Below are 19,775 nucleotides of genomic sequence, written 5' to 3' on the forward strand. Positions count from 1 at the left end.
CCTCTACAATAAGCTTGTAGTTGGAATCATGAAAATTGCAAGATCTATGTGTGCAGAGCTGAGTGGTCAAAAGACAGAGCCCCAGGGAATTGTGAGTTAAGCAACAGAGAAGGAAAAGGAATGAAGGATGGTGATGGAGGAGCAACCAGACGCTGGGCGGAGAAAGTCAGACCTACTTAAGTCAAATAGGAAAATTCCAGTATCAAAAAGAAAAAGAAATAGATCCCTATGTTCAACAATATTTCCAATATTGGTTCTATACTAATATTTTCCTCATTCCTTTTCATAAGTGAACTCACAAACTAAGTCCAGTGAGCAGCTATTGAGGCTAAAAGATTTATTGCTTTCTGAATACCAGTGGCTTCCATCCTAAGTTGTATTCATTTGAGACCTGAGTTCCTTATCATTAGTAACAACATATTCATTTTGGGGTCTTCTCTCATTTTTTTAGAACAAGGACGAGGTATTAAAATAGCTGCCCAAGTACCAAGGTGCAAAGATGGCACTGCTGCAGATAGCTAAGCTGCTAAGCAGGCAGCATCATTATGTTGACTTGGGGGCAGATGTATAAAATCTAATCCTGGCAGATGAAAGGCAAGTTGGAAGTCTCAGTGTATGAAGTACAAAAACGGGAGCTATATGACCATCAACCTGTTTGAGAACTGACTGTCCCTAGAGTCAAGGCAGAAGACATTTCAATATTTCACCTTTAAGTGTTCTGTTTTTTTCCTATTATTCCTTGAATTTTGGTACTTCTGAGGGCCTTAACCTGGGCTTTTCCCCAATCTATACATTTGGGGTGATATATAAGACCTCAACTTGGCTGGGCACGGTGGCTCATGTCTGTAATCCCAGCACTTTGAGAGGCTGAGGCAGGTGGATCGCCTGAGGTCAGGAGTTTGAGACCAGCCTAGCCAACATGGTGAAACCCCGTCTCTATTAAAAATACAAAAATTAGCCGGGTGTGGTGGCACGCGCCTGTAATCCCAGCTACTCAGGAGGGTGAGGCAGGAGAATTGCTTGAATCTGGGAGACAGAGGTTGCAGTGAGCCAAGATAGCACCACTGCACTCCAGCCTGGGCTACAGAATGAGACTGTCTCGCCAAAAAAAAAAAAAAAGACATCATCTTTCTCAATCTACTCTCTCTTCTGCCCCCAAACCTATACACGGTCATCCCTCAGTATCCATGGGGAATTGATTCCAGGACCCCCCGCAGACATCAAAATCCACAGATGTTCAAGTCCTTTGTATAAAATAGTATAGTATTTGCATATAACCTACACACATTCTCCCGTATACCTTATTACTTATTGGACTGAATTCATTTTTTTTTCTTCAGCTTTTAAGTTCAGGGGTACATGCGCAGGATGTGCAGGTTTGTTGCACAGGTAAACGTGTGCCATGGTGGTTTGCTGCAAAGATCCACCCATCACTTAGGTATTAAGCCCAGCATCCATTTGCTATGTGTTCGCCCTCCACACCCACCTCCTACCCCCATATAGTTTAAATCATCTCTAGATTACTTATAATACCTAATACAATGTAAATGTTATGTAAATAGTTGTTATACTGTCTTGTGTAGGGAATAATGATAAGAAAAACTCTGTCTGTACATGTTCAGTACAGACACAACCATCCATTTTTTTCCCCCGAATATTTTCAATCTGCGTTTGGTTGAAACCCATGGAACTCACATATATAGAGGACCGCTTGTGTTTAGCTGCCTATTACATACATGTAACCAGGGTCACAGTGTGTGGCCACTCAGGCTGGGTACAGCAAAGAGCAACATTGGAAGGGGACACCATTCACATTGTAGACATCATTATTGTTTTGAAGTTAAAACAAAATTTAAAACTGTTGATTCCAAACTTACATGATTTATATACAGGACAATTTTCTGGCAGATGACAGTAAAGTCTCTAGTTCTAATAAAATTAATGTTATTTCAATTCTTTTCAAAATAAGTGTTTTAAAGAAAAGGGACTCTGACCTGCAGGAGGGCAGTATGAGGACCGTGGAGGCCTTGACCCCATCAGGATGCTCCGCGGGCACCTACAGAACTTACTGTATCTGCCTTAGTCTAGCCCACAGCGGTTCTCAGATCCCTTCCTCTTCATTCCTACTGCTACTGCCGGAGTTCAGACCCCACTCCTCAACATCTCTTACCTGTTCATTCTCCCTTCCTGATCTCTTTGCCTCATGTCTGGCCCCTCTCCCGCCCACTCTCCAAATTTGCTGTCAGAATAATCTTTCTAAAATGATTTGGCCAAGTGGCTACCCTGCTTAAAGTATTGAAATATCCTCTCATTGCCTCCAGAACCCATCTGCACTCCTGAATACGCCACATGGACTCTGCATGTCCTTGCCCTGCCCTCCTGCCTACCCATTAGTCATCTCCTACACATGCCGTACGCTCAAGCCACACCAAAACCACATCTGATGCTGTTGTATGTGTTTGCCTAGAACACCTGACAAGCTGTCCAGTGGATTTCCATTCATCCTTCAAAAATCAGCTTAATGGTCCCTTCATGAAATCTTCCCTGACCAACTGAGGCAGAGGCGACCACATCCTCCTTTGCACTGCCGCTGTAGCTAGCTTATGCCTTTATGATTGCATTTCTCTGAGTTGCAATTATTTTTTGCATATGCCTCTCATTACAGATGTGAGAGCTGCTTATGGGTATGGAATGCATCTTATTATTTGTCCCTAATATTTAAGAGTACTGATGGGTACCCCTGATACCTAGCACAGTGCCTGTCTGCTGAATTGAAGGAGTAAATAAATGTGTTGAATGTTCAGAAAAGTCATTGAGGGTAGATTTGAAAATGAGAGAAGGGAAGAGAATTAAAATGTCTTGAGGATTTTAAGTTCCAGGATACATGTGCGGGATGTGCAGGTTTGTTACATAGGTAAACATGTGCCGTGGTGGTTTGCTGCACCCATCAACCCATCGCCAAGGAATTAAGTCCAGCATGCATTAAGCTATTTATCCTGATGCTCTCCCTCCCCACTGTTGAGGATCTTTTATGTCAGGCATTGTTCCAGACTCTTTACACATAGGTCCTCAGTTTTGAGTTAACTGTGGAGAAACTTTAACAGCAACAAGCCATATTTCATTTGCTGTCCACTTTACAGTATTTTGCGGAGTCTCGGGGAACTTCTTTGCTAAGTTCTGTTCCCACCCTCTGCGGCCTGCAGTAGTCTGCTGCATTGGGACCTTCGTGTTTTTGAAAGGGGACTATTTCTTTGGTTTTACTTTTGGTATTGCATTCTGCTGGGAAATATCAAACCAGTGATGCCCTACGCCTCATTAAAGCCTTACGGGATTTTTTTTTCCTTTTTTTTTTTTTTGATAAGAGCAACCAACCTCTCAATTATTTTCCCCTGTGGCTTCTCTCTTCCTATGATGAAGGTAGGGTCTAAAAGACGTGGTGAAGATGTCTGGTTGGAATATAACGGTAAATGACAGGCACACTGCTAAACTTGGAATCCTTCCTAACAACTGAGGATTGTTTTTCCTGGACCACTTATGTGTCATTTACTTGGGATGGTTTCTTGTACACCTCTCTAGTTTGCAAGAGTTTACTAGTCTGGATTCTCAGAACAGTTTTGGTTTAAACTGAGGAGACTGCTTCCTTAAGTATGGTCCCCATACATTATCTAGTTTAACCATTACCACAATGTTAGCCAATAGATATTCTCATTTTACAGAAAGGGAAAGTAACATGCAGAGTTTAACTTGCCCAAGGACATACAGGTAGATTAGGTGGTAATCAAGTGAGCTGTTTTCTCATAAAGCTTGGGAGCATAAAGGGAAGGTGATTGAATTTAGAACTGAACTGCAGCTGTCTTCCAGGGCTAACAGGGAATATTGTTCCTACCTGCCAAACTATGCCTCTCCTGTTCTTTGGACTCTCAGGTTAACAAGCAGACATTTCACAGGGAACAAGAGTAACAGACTCACTGTGGGTGTCAGATACATGCGTGAGAGTGAAGAGTTTTGAACAACAGAATTTTTTTAAAAATCCATCCACTGCAGTGGCTCACACCTGTAATCCTGGCACTTTGAAAGGCCGAGGTAGGATGACTGCTTGAGCCTAGGAGTTCAAAACCAGCCTGGGCAATACAGTGAGACCCTGTCTCTACAGAAAGAAATATTTTTTTAATTAGGCAGGCATAGTGGTATGTTGCCTGTAGTCCCAGCTACTGGGAGACTGAGACAGGAGGACCACTGGAGCCCAGGAGGTCAAGACTGCAGTGAGCTATGATCATGCCACTGCGCTCTAGCCTGGGCAACAGAGTGAAACACTGTCTCAAAAAAAAAAAAAAAAAAAAAATCCTTGTAACAAGATTTAGAAAGAAAAGTTATTTTAAAAGCACATTACTGTACCTACATTCATAAATGTCACTGAAATCCAAAGATATTCTCTGGTTAAACATTTATTATTTGTGGGATTGTGAAACTTCTTTTTCCTGTTTTTAAGAAGCCAGTCCTTTGTTCCACGTGAATTATATGCCATGAAATTATTTACACTCATTCTAAACACAAGTGTAAAGCTTCTCATCTAAGCTTTGTATAAAAAAAAATAGTAATTTGTGGCCGGGCGCAGTGGCTCATGCCTGTAATCCCGGCACTTTGGGAGGCCGAGGCGGGCAGATCACCTGAGGTCGGGAGATTGAGACCAGCCTGACCAACATGGAGAAACCCCGTCTCTACCAAAAATACAAAATTAGCTGGGCATGGTGGCACATGCCTGTAATCCCAGCTATTAGGGAGGCTGACGCAGGAAAATCGCTTGAACCTGGGAGGCGGAGGTTGCGGTCAGCCAAGATTGAGCCATTGCACTCCAGCCTGGGCAACAAGAGCGAAACTCTATCTCAAAAAAAAAAAAAAAATAGTAATTTGTATATGTAGCACCTCAGTACATTGCTGTACTGTGCATGCAGCACAAGCAGGTTATCAGGACACATTCCTTAAAAGAACAAGGTTGAGTACTGAATGTAGATACATGAGATTGCACTGTGTACATAAAACTCTGGCAATGATTTGTCAAACAATCATGAACCAACACAAGCACCTGGAACTCACATCGTTAATGCCTGGACTTCAGCAGATTAACAAATCTGAGTTAAAGGTAACTTTTAAAAAATTACTCAAGGCCAGGTGTAGTAGCTCATCCCTGCAATTTGGGAGGCCAAAGCAGACAGATTGCTTGAGCTCAGGAGTTTGAGATCAGCCTAGGCAACATGGCCAAACACCATCACTACAAAAAATATAAAACTTAGCCGGTCATGGTGGCACATGCCTGTAATCCCAGCTACTCAGGAGGCTGAAGTAGGAAGATTGCTTAAACCTGGGAGGTGGAGGTTGCAGTGAGCCAAGATTGCACCACTACACTCCAGTCTGGGTTTCAGAGTGAGACTCTGTCACAAACAAACAAACAACAAAAAACCCAAAAGTATTTAACAGCACTGACCCATCAAAAGACTGTCAGTGGTACCTCATTAGAACTAATAACCTGAAAGGAATTTGTTAACTACTCAAACGTTTAAGCCTATAAAAACTGCATCTAGGCCAGCTCTTTTACAAACATTTTAATTTTGCTTTGCAAGGAAGAAATATCCTTGTTTTCAACCTGTGAAAATTAAAAAATGTGAATTAATTCAACAAAATAAGTTACTGTATTATAGGTAATGTGTAAAGGTCTCTAAAAATTAAGACCACCTATTTAGTATTCACGACAATATTTTCCATTAATTGCAAACAGGCCTCGCAAGTTTAATACAATGCAGAAGCAGAGAGCAGGTTTGTCCAGTCCACTGCTCATGGGCCGCATATGGCCCAGGACATCTTTGAACGTGGACTAACACAAATTTGTAAACCTTCTTAAAACATTATAAGATTTTTTTGCAATTTTTTTTTAAACTCATCAGCTATCACTCGAGTATTTTATGTGTGGCCCAAAGGCAATTCTTCTCCTTCCAGTGTGGCCCAGGGAAGACTGGACACCCCTTCTGAAGTAAAGCCTATGTGCCACTTTACACTGGCTGATGGAGAAACAGACACAATCCAAGGTTTTGTCATTCTTGTCTGTTAGTAAAAGACATGGTCAGTTAGCCTGAGGAATTAGTTAAGTCCCGCATCCCACACACGCACTCATTACACAGTGAAAGATTATTTAGGCAAGAAACAACTGCTACAAACATATTTTAAAGTCACATTGCTCTTTTAGAGTTAATAAACCTAAACTCTGAAAATATCGTTATGCAGATAGATCAAGTCTCAGACTTCAGAAATATGACTTTCTGCTGTACTTTAATGGCCTGCTACCTATCTGGTCTCAGGTTTAGCAAAGAACCCTGGAAGGAAGAATTGAGTAAGGGTCCAGGGCGGTGGAATGTTAATCTTGCTGCTCCAGCCAGCAAACCCAGGCTCCCATATTTAGAAACGAGGATTTGCTCTGTCTCTATTGGCCTCTGAATGCTCGTGGCAGTTGCTTTCAAACTGTAAAAATGAACAGTGAATAAAAATTTTCTTCCCCGTATCTTCTTTATTTTTCTAAGATTGTTATTTGTTTAAATAACAGTACACGTTGTGTAACAATGTTCTCAACTTCCTCCCATCCCAGCTGCCATTCCCGCCGTGACTGAGCAGCAATGTTTACATGTATCCTATACTCTCAAAAAGGTGCCCAGATTTCACACTGCAACAGATAAAACTGACTTGCATTATGCATATTTTCCAAGTGCCCACCTGTAATTCCACCCCAACTACAGTCACATTTATTGAACACTTACTACGCACCTGGTACCTAAGTACATGTATTTGACTAATTTAATCTCCACAGCAACCTATAAGATATTATGATCTTTACCTTACATATGAGGAAACTGAGGCACACAGAGTTTAAGTAACTTCAAGGTCACACAGCCAGTAAGTGGCAGCACTGGGATTCAAACCCAGACAATCTGGTCTCAGAGCCTCTGTGCTGACACTGTTTTCAGAATGCACGTGAGCAAAATATTATCATGGAGATAATTTGCTCTACCATATTTTAGGTTTATCATTTGCAAATGATAGCATCTTGTTATTAATAATCAATGACTTAGAATGTATCTCACAGTTGATGGGGACTCGCTAGATATTCACAGAACTTCACTAACACATAAGAACTTCAATGTCTTGAACAACCCCAAATATCTAATGGTTTAAACTTTAACTGGTGAAAATGCCTTGAGAATTTATTGCTTTCCTACCCAATATTATGGAAAGTAAAAACTTAGCTTTTCCATTAATTTTCAGTAAGATATTGTTGCAACAGTTTTCTTTTTCTGTATTTCTATTAGAGTGAAGGTCTTTATGGTATGAAAACTGAATATTCTCCTCTAACAATGTTTGTTATCAATGAATCAAAACTCTTTCAAATTCTGATGTTTCCTGAGAAAAAAGAAAACCCAAAAGTCAAATACCTGGTCTGTGTCTACAGGACTGTGGGAACCAAAGACACAGCTTCAGCTTTCAGAAGTAAGAACTACCACTTACTCTATTGAAAAAAAAAAAAAACAAACTGCTTTGAAAAACTAATTAAAATGAGAAGTTTTAAGTGTCTCAGATGTAAAATCATGATTATGTGAAAGGTACTTTCAAGGTGAATTTTAATTTTCAGAACGTCACTTGAATTAATTTAGCCTCTTAAATATCTGTCTTCTTTTCACAGAAGGTATCAATAGCAGAGAAAATGTTTTATGAATTGTAATAATGCAGCTTTATGAATGATATTCAAAAGACATATCAGAAAGAAACGGAAAGATAAACCAAATACAATTTTACAAGAAAAAAACTTGTTTTACTTACCCTGTGTTATCTTCTGAAAGTAACTCAAAAGGTAGGCTTATTTTTTTAAATCTAATTTCGTTCACCTTTAAAATGTGATTGCATTTCAAAGTAGATTCTATTTTAACAACTTCCTTTCTATAAAACATTTAAAGACAAAGTCAAGCAATGCCATCTACAGGGGGCCTTTAGAACAACAGATGTTTCTATAACCCATACTCTTCTTTAAATTAAAATACCTATAATCTGTCATATCATATTTTGCATAATTTAACAAGGAAATTTTCAAGAAAGGTAAGAAAAAATTAAAAGATATGCTGTGTATAAAAAAATTCCCACTAACATTCTGGATTAATAGTTCTTACTTTAAAATAACCTAGGCCAGGTGCAGTGGCTCACGCACATAATCCCAACACTCTGGGAGGCTGAGACGGGTGGATTGCTTGAGGTCAGGAACTCAAGACCAGCTTGACCAGCATGGTGAAATCCCATCTCTACTAAAAATACAAAAATCAGCTGGGTGTGGTGGCAGGTGCCTGTAAACCCAGCTATTTCAGAGACTGAGGCAGGAGAATCACTTGAACCTGGGAGGCGGAGGTTGCAGTGAGCCAAGATCACACCATTGCACTCCAGCCTGGGTGACAGAGTGAGAGTCTGTCTCGAAACAAAACAAAACAAAACAACAAAAAACTAATTTCATTTCCAACTTCACCAAACATATGATCCATGGACCCTTGGTTATAAACTGTGGCAGATTAAAATGCAAAGTTATGCAACCTCAAAGACGTTTAAAGTTATAACTGGTGTACACAAGAGACTCAAGTCATTGGAGACTGGACCTGCAACAATTTTTAACTGTCGAATCCCCCTTCTTTCTTGAGTAGCATCACCTTTGCCTTCTTGGCCAGATTCTCTGAATTTTCGGATTATATTTATAGTCTATTTCCGTTTCCAAAGCTCAGTACTGTTTATTTTAAAACCTCCTGTTTCACACAAGGTTCCACATCGGATTCCAAGTGGTTTTTTGTCCGTATGTACTATGGGCCCACTCTATTCACAGATGGTTTGCTTTTTATATACTTTCTTCTTTCTTTGCTCTCTTCTCCTTGGGAAGTAGATGCTAAAAGAGGTTTCCTTGTTGCAGTGGTTCTCATTTTAAGGCAAACATTAAGACCATCTGGAACCCCTTAACAAAAATACTACACCTCTGATTAAACTGGACTGGGATAGGGCCTGAACATGGGTTTTGTGTGCTTTTAATTTTCCAGGTGCAGCCTGGTTTGAGAAACACTGCCTTACTGTGGGGTTGCAACCCTTTCCCTAATTGGCTATAATTGCATTCTGATAAGTGGTTTACAAGCTCCATTGTGCAGAGGCAACCCACACTTGCCCAGAGGCCAAGGCATTGGCAGTCCCTTGGGATTTGGGAATTAGCTATGTCCTAGCTGAGCCCCAGCTAGTGGCATCACCTCATCTGTTGCACTTGCCTTTTAAACCACGTCATCCCCTCCTTCATGTTGTTGCAGAAGTCTTCTAACCCTCAATTCATGCATCATTTCTCAGGTTGGCAGGGTGCATCTTCAATACCCCTCGGCCTTACAGTTTCCACATCACTCCTCCAATTCTGTCTCCATGCTTTGGAATCTGCTGCTAGTGGGTAAACACAAATCCAGCCAGAAAGAGAAATACCGGTCTCCCATACTTGCAAGCATCTTGACTCTCTAGTCACTTCCTCAGGCCTTCCTCCTGTGGTTTTGTCTTTTTGAGATAGGGTCTGTCACCCAGGCTGGAGTGCAGTGGTGCAATCATGGCTTACTGCAGTCTCAACCTCCCTGGGCTCAGATGAACCTCCCACATCAGCCTCCCTAGTATGGATGGGACTACAGGTGTACACCACCACACCCAGGTAATTATTTGTATGTTTTGTAGAAACAGGGTCTTGCTATGTTGCCCAGCCTGGTCTCAAGCTCCTCGGCTCAAGTGATCTGCCTGCCTTGGCCTCCCAAAGTGCTGGGATTACAGGAATGAGCCACCTCACCCAGCCTCCTCCTGTGGTTTGTGAGTGCAGGTACAACCTGTTACCTCTCCACATTCAAAAGCCCAAAAGACTAAATTACATTCCCTAACAGACTCCTCCAAAAGGAGACCTCTTCCAGGGCTCCCCATCTGTCTGTGGAATAGTGGTTGGTGATGGAGCATGTTCTCTGAACTGGCCACCTTCAGTAAGCCCTGTAGCATTCACTGGTCCTAACCACCACTGGTAGAATCTTAGAATGTGAGGATTGGCACCTTGACTTCAGTTTTGGCCTTATTCCAGAACAGGAAAGATATCCTATTTCACTTTTTTTTTTTTTTTTTTTTTTTTGAGACAGAGTCTTGCTCTGTCACCCAGGCTTGAGTGCAGTGGCTCCATCTCAGCTCACTGTAGCCTCTACCTCTGGGGTTCAAGCTATTCTCCTGCCGCAGCCCCCCAAGTAGCTGGGATTACAGCACACACCACCATGCCAGGCTAATTTTTGTTATTTTTAGCAGAGACGGGGTTTCACCATGTTGGCCAAGCTGGTCTCCAACTCCCGACCTCAGGAGATCCGCCTGCCTCGGCGTACAGGCGTGAGCCACTGCGCGTGGGGCCTATTTGACTTTCAATTACAAATTTCCTCTACAGTCAGTACTTAGGTGAGTTCTCCAGAAGCAGATAGAGAGGAATGTATGCAAATGATTTATCAAGGTGAAGTAAAGGAATGGGAATAGCCAAACAGGAAGCGGGAGGAAGTCAAGCAAGAGTGTGATTTTGGCAAAGTTGCATAGAGGCCGACTTCAGCCCGACTCCTCCAGGAAATTAGTGAAGTTTCATTTTTCTGAACTAAAAGACCTGGGTTTTCATACAGTAAAATCAAGGGGCACTTCAGGCCAAAGACCCACAGATAATGTTTATTAAAAGAGAGGGCCAGGTGCAGTGGCTCATGGCTAGTAATCCCAGCACTTTGGGGGGCTAAGGAGGGTGGATCACTTGGCTCCAGGAATTTGAGACCAGTCTGGGCAACATGGTGAAACCTTGGCTCTAAAAAAATACAACAAAGCTAGCCAGCCGTGGTGGCGCACCTGTAGTTCCAGCTACTAAGGAGGTTGAGGTAGGAGGATCGCCCGAGCCTGGAAGGAGTAGGCTGCAGTGAGCCAAGATTGTGCCACTAATGCACTCCAGCCTGGGCAACAGAACAAAACCCTGTCTCAAAAAAAAAAAAAAAAAAAAGAAAGCAGGTCGGCATAAAAACTGGAGGGTGAAAAGACATTTAAGGAACCTGGGTGGACTACTATAGTCAAGGTCAAACTTATTTTTACAAATTTCATAATGTTATAGAACAAGCTAAAAAGTGGTCATTTGTCTTAAGACATCATTAACAACAGCGAGCACTATCTGTACCTCACAAAGCACCACACATTTAGGTTACACTGCCTTGCAAACTGCTTAATGAAATGCTAAGGACAGTATGAACAAAGTATTTTGGGGGAAAAAAAAAACCAAAAACCAGCAAAGGAAACTTTTAAGATTGAAATAAACCTGAAAGGAATGAACTGATTTCTTGACTTGTATCCTTAATGTCTCTAAATAGGGCTGCTTTTGCTCTTTCTGTTAACTGTTTAGATGTTCACTTTCTTCAAAGGTATTTCTGAAATTCAGTCACAAGGTCTCAAAAACAATGTTTATTTTAACACATAAAATGTACCATCTAGCACCAATGCCTGTAAATACCAGAATTCCATCCGGTTACTACTCTTTGGAACAAGTATGATTAAAGTCCTTGACAGATTATTGTATATGAGCGAATGGCTTCATAACATAAAACAGAGAGACACAGAACAAAAATTCATTTGGTATATACATACAGAACTACATTTGTAGTTATTCAAAAACCTTTCACTGCTTCATGTAAACAAGTTAATACCAGTATTTTTAAGCCAGATTTTCCTGAAACATATACATAAAGTGCATGAGCCACGTAAGTGCGTAAGCCTGAAACTGGTTTTTCTATTCTCACTCCATTCTCAAATGAAAAATCTATAAAGATATCTTTTGTTCCTCCAATCTTCTAATTTGTCTTCTTAGCAACTCATTACAGTACAATTTACTGATTAAATCACATAGATATGTACGGTGGAGGAAAAGAAAACTTTGGCCAATGTAAGTATAAAAGACAATATCTCAGTTCTTTTTAAAATTAAAAGAACATTTAAGTATTAAAGATATTTTAAAAGAAATGAAGTGGAAAATACAAATGATAAATATTGTATAATTATGTATAAAATGAAAACCTTTTAAACTTTGAAGACAAACTAAAATTTACTAGTTTGAATTTAAAACATTATTATATAATAGCAGATAGTTCTCTTCAGAAATTTATCTCTAGTTTCCTGTAAAAGGTCAAGTCAATCATGTTGGTTCACTGTTTTTGGCAGATTTTAGCCTCGCCTCAATACCAATTTTTATTTGAATAACTGATTCCCAACATTTAAGTAGAACTTTATGCTGAACTAAGTAACCTAAGCTGGATTCAGGGCCACTGGCAGGCAGGCAGGCAAGCAGGCATTTTTCATATTGCAGACAGCCCCTGGTGGTCGTCATCTATATATCGGATCTCTAAGGACGTGCCGGAAAAAAAATCTGTGAACACAATCTTCCCATGCTGTATTGACATGCTCTATTCACATCTTTAGTGTACCCAGGTTGTTAGAGGCTTGGGTAAGATGATTAAAGGCTTCACGATGGAAATTTCTATAAGAAAAAAAGGGAACTTGAAAGATTGATTTACCACAAACTATTTACTGGGTATTTAATAATGCCTAATATGCCTCATAATGCCTAGTATGCCTAACAGTGGCTACATGCAATTCAAGTGAACAACCATGCATGTTTATAGATGGTTCTGTGCTGACACCTAACAAGCAACTGAAGGAAGAACAGATGCATTGGACATTATCAAAATTAAAATATTTGTGCTTCAAAAGACACAACATAGGCCGGGTGTGGTGGCTCACACCTGTAATCCCAGCACTTTGGGAGGCTGAGGCGGCAGAGCACTTGAGGCCAGGAGTTTGACACAAGCCTGGCCAACACAGTGAAACCCAATCTCTACTAAAAATACAAAAAAATTAGCCGGGCGTCATGGCACATGCCTGTAGACCCAGCTACTTGGGAGGCTCACACAGGACAATCACTTGAACCTGGGAGGCAGAGGTTGCACTGAGCCAAGATCATGCCACTGCACTCCAGACTGGGTGACAGTGCGAGACTCTGTCTCAAAAGAAAAATAGGAAAATAATAAATTAAGAAAATAAAAGACACACTATCAAGAAAATGAAAAGACAACCCACAGAATGGGAGAAAATATTCACAAATAATGCATCTGTAAGTGTCTAGTATTCAGAATGTATAAGGAACTCTCACAACTCAAAAGTAAAAAGACAAACCAATCTGAAAATGGGCCAAGCATTTCTTCTAAATACAGAAAAGATACCCAACATCATTAGTCATTAGAGAAATGAGAACCACAGTTTAGAGACTGTCTCATACGCAATGAGATGGGTATAATTAACAAATGTTGGTAAAAATGTGGAGAAAACTGGAACCCTCAAACACTGCTGGTGAGAATGTATAATGGTATGGTAGATTTGGAACAGTTTGGCAAGTCTTCAAAAAGTTAAACAGAGTTCCCATATAACCTTGCAGTTCCTCTAGGTATATACTCAAGAGGTCTGAAAACATGTTCACACAAAAATTTGTAGATGAATGTTCATAGCGGCAATATTCATCTCATCAATGGATGGATAAGGTGTGGTATAGCCATATAAAGGAATATTATTCAGCCACAAAAAGGAGTTAAGTGCTAATGTGTGCTACAATGTAGATGAGGCTTGAGAATACTGTGCTGAGTGAAAGAAGACAGGCACAAGAGGCCACACAGTATGTGACTTGTTACATATGACATGTGCAGAATAGGCAAATCCATAGAGAGATTAGTGGCTGCCAGTAGCTGGGAACGGGGGTAAAAGGGAGTGACTGCTAATGGGTAAGAGGCTTCTCTGGGGGATGAAATCGTTTAAAATTAGAAAGTGGTGATTTACACAACTATGTGAATATACTAAAAACCACCAAATGGTACACCTTAAAAGCGTGAATTTTATGGTATGTGAATTACATCAACTAAAAAATAAGAGGTTTTTTTTTGGGGCAAAAAAAAAAAAAAAAAGCCTTTATATTCAGGAAACACAAAATCTTTATGCTTCCAAAAAATTCTACTTTTAAAACTGCACAACAACTTCAGTTAAAACTGGATCCCTTAAAGCACAAAACAGTTTTTTTGTATCTGTGGCACCATGCCACATAAATGTTAATCTGAATAATCCCACTGCTGCCTTTTTACTTAGATTTAGTCCTAACACCTACTTCTGTTCCCTAAAACTAAGTTTTATTTGCTTTTGACTAGAATTCATATAATCAGAAAACTTTATCACAAACATAATCAAAGCAAAGATGATAGAAAAATTGTGGGCTTATTGAATCTAGCATCCTTAATTCATAAAAGTAATCATCTCCCTGCCTTACACTAGTCACATATACCAAAGGTGCTGGAAATACAAAAATAGATGAAAGGCCAGGCGCAGCAGCTCACACCTGTAATCCCAACAATTTGGGAGGCCGAGGCGGGCAGGTCACTGGAGTCCAGGAGTGCAAAATCAGCCTGGACAACATGGCGAAACCCTGTCTCTACAAAAAAAAATACAAAAATTAGCCGGGCATGGTGGTGCATGCCTATGGTCCCAGGTACTCAGGAGGCTGAGGTGGGAGGATCACTTCTTGAGCCCGTGAGGCAGAGGTTGCAGCAAGCTGAGATTGCATCACTGTACTCCAGCCTGGATGACAGAGTGAGACCCTGTTTCAAAAAAAAAAAGGATGAAGTACAATTCTTCCCTCTTTCTACAGGCTCAAACCCTAGGTGTCACTGAGGCAACCTGCATAAAATGTGATTGTTATACAAGGTAAAACATGCACCAAGAAGGGGGAAGATATATAAATTCTACTTAATTGAGTGCATTTATCTTTTATGGATTCATCTGCCTTGTTATATTTCATTTTCTGTAAACAATTTTTAATAAGGAAAAGTTTACAAAGTAAGAGCTGGCATTTTAAAATCTCACAGAGATAAAAGAAACTTATAAATAGCTAATAACTTGTCTGAGGTAATACCCAATTATAGAGCTATAAAATTTACGCCTACAGAGAAGCTGGAAAAGGCCTTTAAAAGAGAAGCCTGGCCAGGTATGGTGGCTGATGCCTGTAATCCCAGAACTTTGGGAGGCCGAAGTGGGCAGATCACTTGAGCCCAGGAGTTCGACACCAGTCTAGGCAACACGGTGAAACGTGTCTCCACTTAAAAAATACAAAAAAAAAAAAAAAAAAAAAAAAAAAAAAGCCTGGCTTTAGAGCAAAAACCCAAGGCAAGATGGATTAAATTACCTTGACACTAAAGTTACTGCCTGAGTCCAGTGAATCATTATAGCTGTTTCTCCACATCAAAATCAACGCCCATACCACATATATGCCCTGAAATAGTGTCCAGCTGATGAAACCTCCTTGGAGAATGAAGAACTGAGAATGTTATTTACCGATTTTTTCTTTCTGATGTATATAATATGAATATCTTCACTTCGATACTCTTCATCGTGTTTTTCCAAAGGAATTTTTTCAAAGTCAAAATCTAGCTGAAGGAGCTATAAATTTAAAAGAGACATACTTCAAATTCAATAATATGAAGTGACCTGTGGGTGATAGAAGTCAGAATGGTGGTTCCTTTTTTTTTTTTTTTTTTTTTGAGACAGAGTCTCACTCTGTCAGCCAGGCTGGAGTGCAGTGGTGCGATCTTGGCTCACTGCAACCTCCGCCTCCCTGGGTTCAAGTGATTCTCCTGCCTCAGCCTCCTGAGTAGCTGGGATTACAGGTGCATGACACCACACCCAGCTAATTTTTGTATTTTTAGTAAAGAAAGGGTTTCACCATGTTGGCCAGGCTGGTCTCGAACTCCTGACCTCGTGATGTGCCCATCTCGGCCTCCCAAAGTGCTGGGATTACAGGCGTGAGCCACCGCGCCTGGCCAGTGGTTACCTTTTGAGTATTGCCTGGGAACGGGCAGTGTGCAAACCTTCCAAGATCCTGAAAATGTCCTCTATCTTTATGTTGGTAAGTAGTTACTTGGGTGTATACACATGAAAAATTAAGCTCAGCACTTGACTGATACGTATGCATTTTACATATGCTTTACCCCAATAAAAGCTGTTTAACAGTATGAAATTTTCATTATGCATCATTTCAAAAGTTCATGAACATTTTTCATATTCAAGAAAAACAAGAAAATAAACATTTTAGTATATGTTACCTGAGGCAGTCATATACCTGCTTTCTCATTAAACCAAAGCAGTCCTTTCAGCAGACAAAACTGCAGGCCTATATAGATGTACCCTCAAAAGGAGTCACTCACAATGTGATAGATTTGTGCCCATAAAAAGGGTTTGGGTTATCACTAGGGGAAGAAGGGTGACAGATACATAAAACCCTATATACTATATTTGCAACTTCCTGTAAGTCTTTTCTAACTATTTCAGAACAAAAAGTTAAAAAAAAAAAGACCCTAAAAATAGACAGGTATCTAGGTTGGAGGTTTCATAAATATGTAGAGAAAAACACAGAAGTAAAAACTTATCACTTGGCAACATGGGAAAACCCCATCTCTACAAAAAATACAAAAAGTTAGCCGGGTGTGGTGGTACATGCCTGTAGTCCCGGTTACTTGGGGGGGCTGAGGCAGGAGGATCACTTGAGCCCAGGAGGTTGAGGATGCAGTAAGCCCTGACTGTGCCACTGCACTCCGGCATGGCCTACAGGGTGAAACCCTGTCTCAAAACAAAAACAAAAACAAAACAACTTACCACCTGCACATTTCTATCATGTATTCTCCAAAGGTAATACATACATCATTAATATGTTCTCCAAAGGCAGCATCATGTTTAATAAACACTGAAAACTGTTCTTAAAAAGGAGTGGCACCAGTATTATTTAACATTCTTCTGTAGCCATAGATCAACTAATTAGAAATGAAATAAAGTATCAGAAAAGATGAAAAAGGGGAGCTCGGTAGAATCATGGGCTGTGAAGATCCTTTCCTCAGCTTCACACAAACAGAATGTTTTCCCCACCCAAAATTACCATAATATACTTGAAGAGTCACATACAGCCTCCCTGAAGGGAAATCACTACAAAGATAATAGAGTACTTAATACTTACCTCAAAATATTTTTTCTCAATTTCTGGATTTTTCCCCATTGTTCGTTGTTCATAACAACATATAATACAAGTTTCAAATCCACTGATATCTTTTAGAGTTTTCAGCAATGGCTCCAAAGACTATTTAAAAAAGAATATATTTTTTGTTTATGATTTAAAAATTTTTCTACTCTAAAAGTAGGTTGAGGAGGTACAGGGGTATTTATAGCTCCCCTACAATTTATCCATCTTTGAATCAATCCAACAAAGCACATGTAATTAAAGCTCTAGGCTAGGTGCAGTGGCTCACACCTGTAATATCAACACTTTGGAAGGCAGAGGTGGAAAGATCGCTTGAAACCAGGAGTTGAAGACCAGCCTGGAGAATATAGCGAGAGACAACCCCCCCCCCCCACACCTTACAAAAAATTTAAAAATTAGCCAGCATGCTGGTGCACACCTATAGTCCTAGCTACTGAGGAGGCTGAATGGGAGAATTACTTGAGCCTCAGGAGCTCGAGGTTACAGTAAGCTATGATCACTCCACTGCACTACAACATGTGTGACAGAGCAAGATCCCTATCTTAAAACAAAAACAAACAAACAAAAACCCCTCTGTAACTAATGATTGGGTAAGCTCCTGTTAACTAAACCATGTACTGATTTCGGTTTAAAGAAAAAGGATTCAGATGACTGCATTTTGGAGTTCTCATGGGAAAACAAATGGAATCAACTTTACTCTTAAAAGTTTAATTTTATTTAATCTAATTTGGGATTTAAATAATCAACAATTTACCCTACAAAAGTTAAATCTGACCCTAACTTGGTTCAATGCTAATTATTTTTAAAATAATCGATGCCCGCAACACTATACAAACTGATTTTTTTTTTTTTTTTGAGACGGAGTTTTGCTCTTGTTGCCCAGGCTGGAATGCAATGGCGTGATTTCGGCTCACTGCAACCTCCGCCTCCCAGGTTCAAGCGATTCTCCTGCCTCAGACTCCCAAATAGCTGGGATTACAGACATGCACCACCACGCCTGGCTAATTTTGTATTTTTAGTAGAGACAGGGTTTTGCCATGTAAGTGAGGCTGGTCTCGAACTCCCGACCTCAGGTGACCCACCCGCCTTGGCCTCCCAAGTGCTGGGATTACAGGCGTGAGCCACCGCGCCCGGCCCAAACTGATATTTAAAGAAAAGAACAATGAATTATTTACAACTTAATTCTCAATGTCATGGTTAACATGTTCCGTGGGAACAACCAAGAGAAAAAGAGAGGATTTTGGCTTTTCATAACATCCAATTGGCAAAATCCTTTAAAATTTTTACAGAAGCCTCTAGTAAAATGCATATAATACTTTTCTCAACATGCTTCACCAGGTCGGTATGATAATGATGAGCGTATATACATATGGTCCCTGGTGACTTTTATCTTCTCTTTACTGCATCAACTATAAGGCAAATCCCGGATTCAAAGATGTTAAAATGTGAAGAAACGTGTGCTTTAGAATCCATGGAACAAGGTTCATCTTCTAAATGAAGAGACTTCGCTCACTGGATACTTACCTCTTCATAGTATATGCAGTCGGCCATCAGTATGTAGTCGGGTGGAGAAGGAAAGCCTTCTATTTCTTCCCCCCTTAAAAATGTCAAACAAATATTTCAATTGTTTTAATAATTCAAAATACTCTTGTTTTATAAAGAACCGGAAAGTCCCCTTCCATCCTTTTAATGAAACGCAATTTAAAACAAACTACAAATCAGTATCTTAAAACAAGCTGAAAGGCCATACAAACCATTTCAGTACCTTGGCTTGAACAGAACCAGTGACAAGATGCTTGTTCATACTAATATTCATCTTCAGCAAGTCTTGCAATTCCTCAAGATCGGTGACTACAACATCAGCCCTATAAAATAACGTCGACTGAGGTGTAGGCACAGGAGGGAAAGCCTGTAATCCAGATTTCCCCAGCAAGAAGGCGCCCCCACATCCCGCCCGCCCGCCAGCTCTTACCCGAGGGTAGCAGCCATGAGCCCCACGGCCCCGGTGCCCGAACCCAGCTCCAGCACCGACCGCCGGCTCAGCGCGTGGGCCCCGTCGCCAGAAAACTCGGGCGTTTCCAGGTATTTAGAAAGGACAATGGCAGCGTCCCAAACAACGCAACCCACGCCACCGGAGCCATACTGCTGTAGTCGTAGCACTGTACCATCCCGCTTCTCCAAAACTCGCACAAAGCTCCGCAGTGGGTCCTCCAGCGAGGACTCCAGCGTAGCCTCCATGGCATCTGGCAACACAGAGCGGCGCGCGCAGTGACGCCACATCAACGCGCACCGCCCCGCCCTGCGGCTCCACCCCCTGCCGGCGGCTGAGTTGGCGCCGCAGCGCGCGCGAGTTAACAAAGCCCGGAAGGCAGCGTTACCTGGGCGGGGCCGAGCGTGGGGCCTCAGCTTCCCCCACGCGCTTGGCAGCCTCCCTCTACCCTGAATCACACGTTTGGCTTAACGAAGAGGCCGTTTAAATCACTTTCCCAGACAAAACTATTATAATCTGCTCTGTAAAAAACAAAGCCAACCTCAGAGTTTACCAAGTTGGAGACTTGATTTACACAGTAGTTACAAGGCT

The 19,775-nt window shown here is 40.9% G+C and overlaps 1 protein-coding gene across 7 annotated transcripts; it reads right to left on the minus strand.

Moving 5' to 3' along the window:
- Positions 1-1,065: 1,065 nt before the first annotated feature.
- On the minus strand, positions 1,066-19,538 carry VCPKMT (valosin containing protein lysine methyltransferase). 7 transcript variants are annotated; one of them, XM_054447610.2, is made up of 7 exons: positions 19,167-19,537; positions 18,949-19,059; positions 18,719-18,791; positions 17,174-17,293; positions 15,502-15,606; positions 14,510-14,602; positions 11,527-12,610 (listed from the first exon to the last, which is right to left on the minus strand). In XM_054447610.2, the coding sequence occupies exons 1-7, from the start codon at positions 19,472-19,474 to the stop codon at positions 12,596-12,598; spliced, it is 825 nt and encodes a 274-aa protein (XP_054303585.2). In that variant the 5' UTR covers positions 19,475-19,537; the 3' UTR covers positions 11,527-12,595. The 7 variants fall into 7 exon arrangements, 6 of the variants coding, with proteins under 6 accessions (XP_063507270.1, XP_054303585.2, XP_054303589.2 ...); XR_008493576.2 differs by lacking the exon at positions 14,510-14,602 and having other exon boundaries at positions 15,502-15,654; positions 19,167-19,533; XM_054447614.2 differs by lacking the exon at positions 15,502-15,606 and having other exon boundaries at positions 19,167-19,538.
- Positions 19,539-19,775: the final 237 nt, after the last annotated feature.

This window comes from Pongo pygmaeus, chromosome 15 (assembly GCF_028885625.2).
Source record: "Pongo pygmaeus isolate AG05252 chromosome 15, NHGRI_mPonPyg2-v2.0_pri, whole genome shotgun sequence".
In the NCBI taxonomy this organism is placed as follows: domain Eukaryota; kingdom Metazoa; phylum Chordata; class Mammalia; order Primates; family Hominidae; genus Pongo; species Pongo pygmaeus.

Excerpts from the sequence above, each read along its gene's own strand:
- VCPKMT (XM_054447610.2), bottom strand. The coding sequence starts at position 19,474 with ATGTGGCGTCACTGCGCGCGCCGCTCTGTGTTGCCAGATGCCATGGAG. Across the intron at positions 19,060-19,166 it reads CTCATGGCTGCTACCCTCGG|GGCTGATGTTGTAGTCACCG; the intron begins GTAAGAGCTGGC and ends GTTATTTTATAG. Across the intron at positions 18,792-18,948 it reads CAAGCCAAGGTACTGAAATG|GGGGGAAGAAATAGAAGGCT; the intron begins GTTTGTATGGCC and ends GACATTTTTAAG.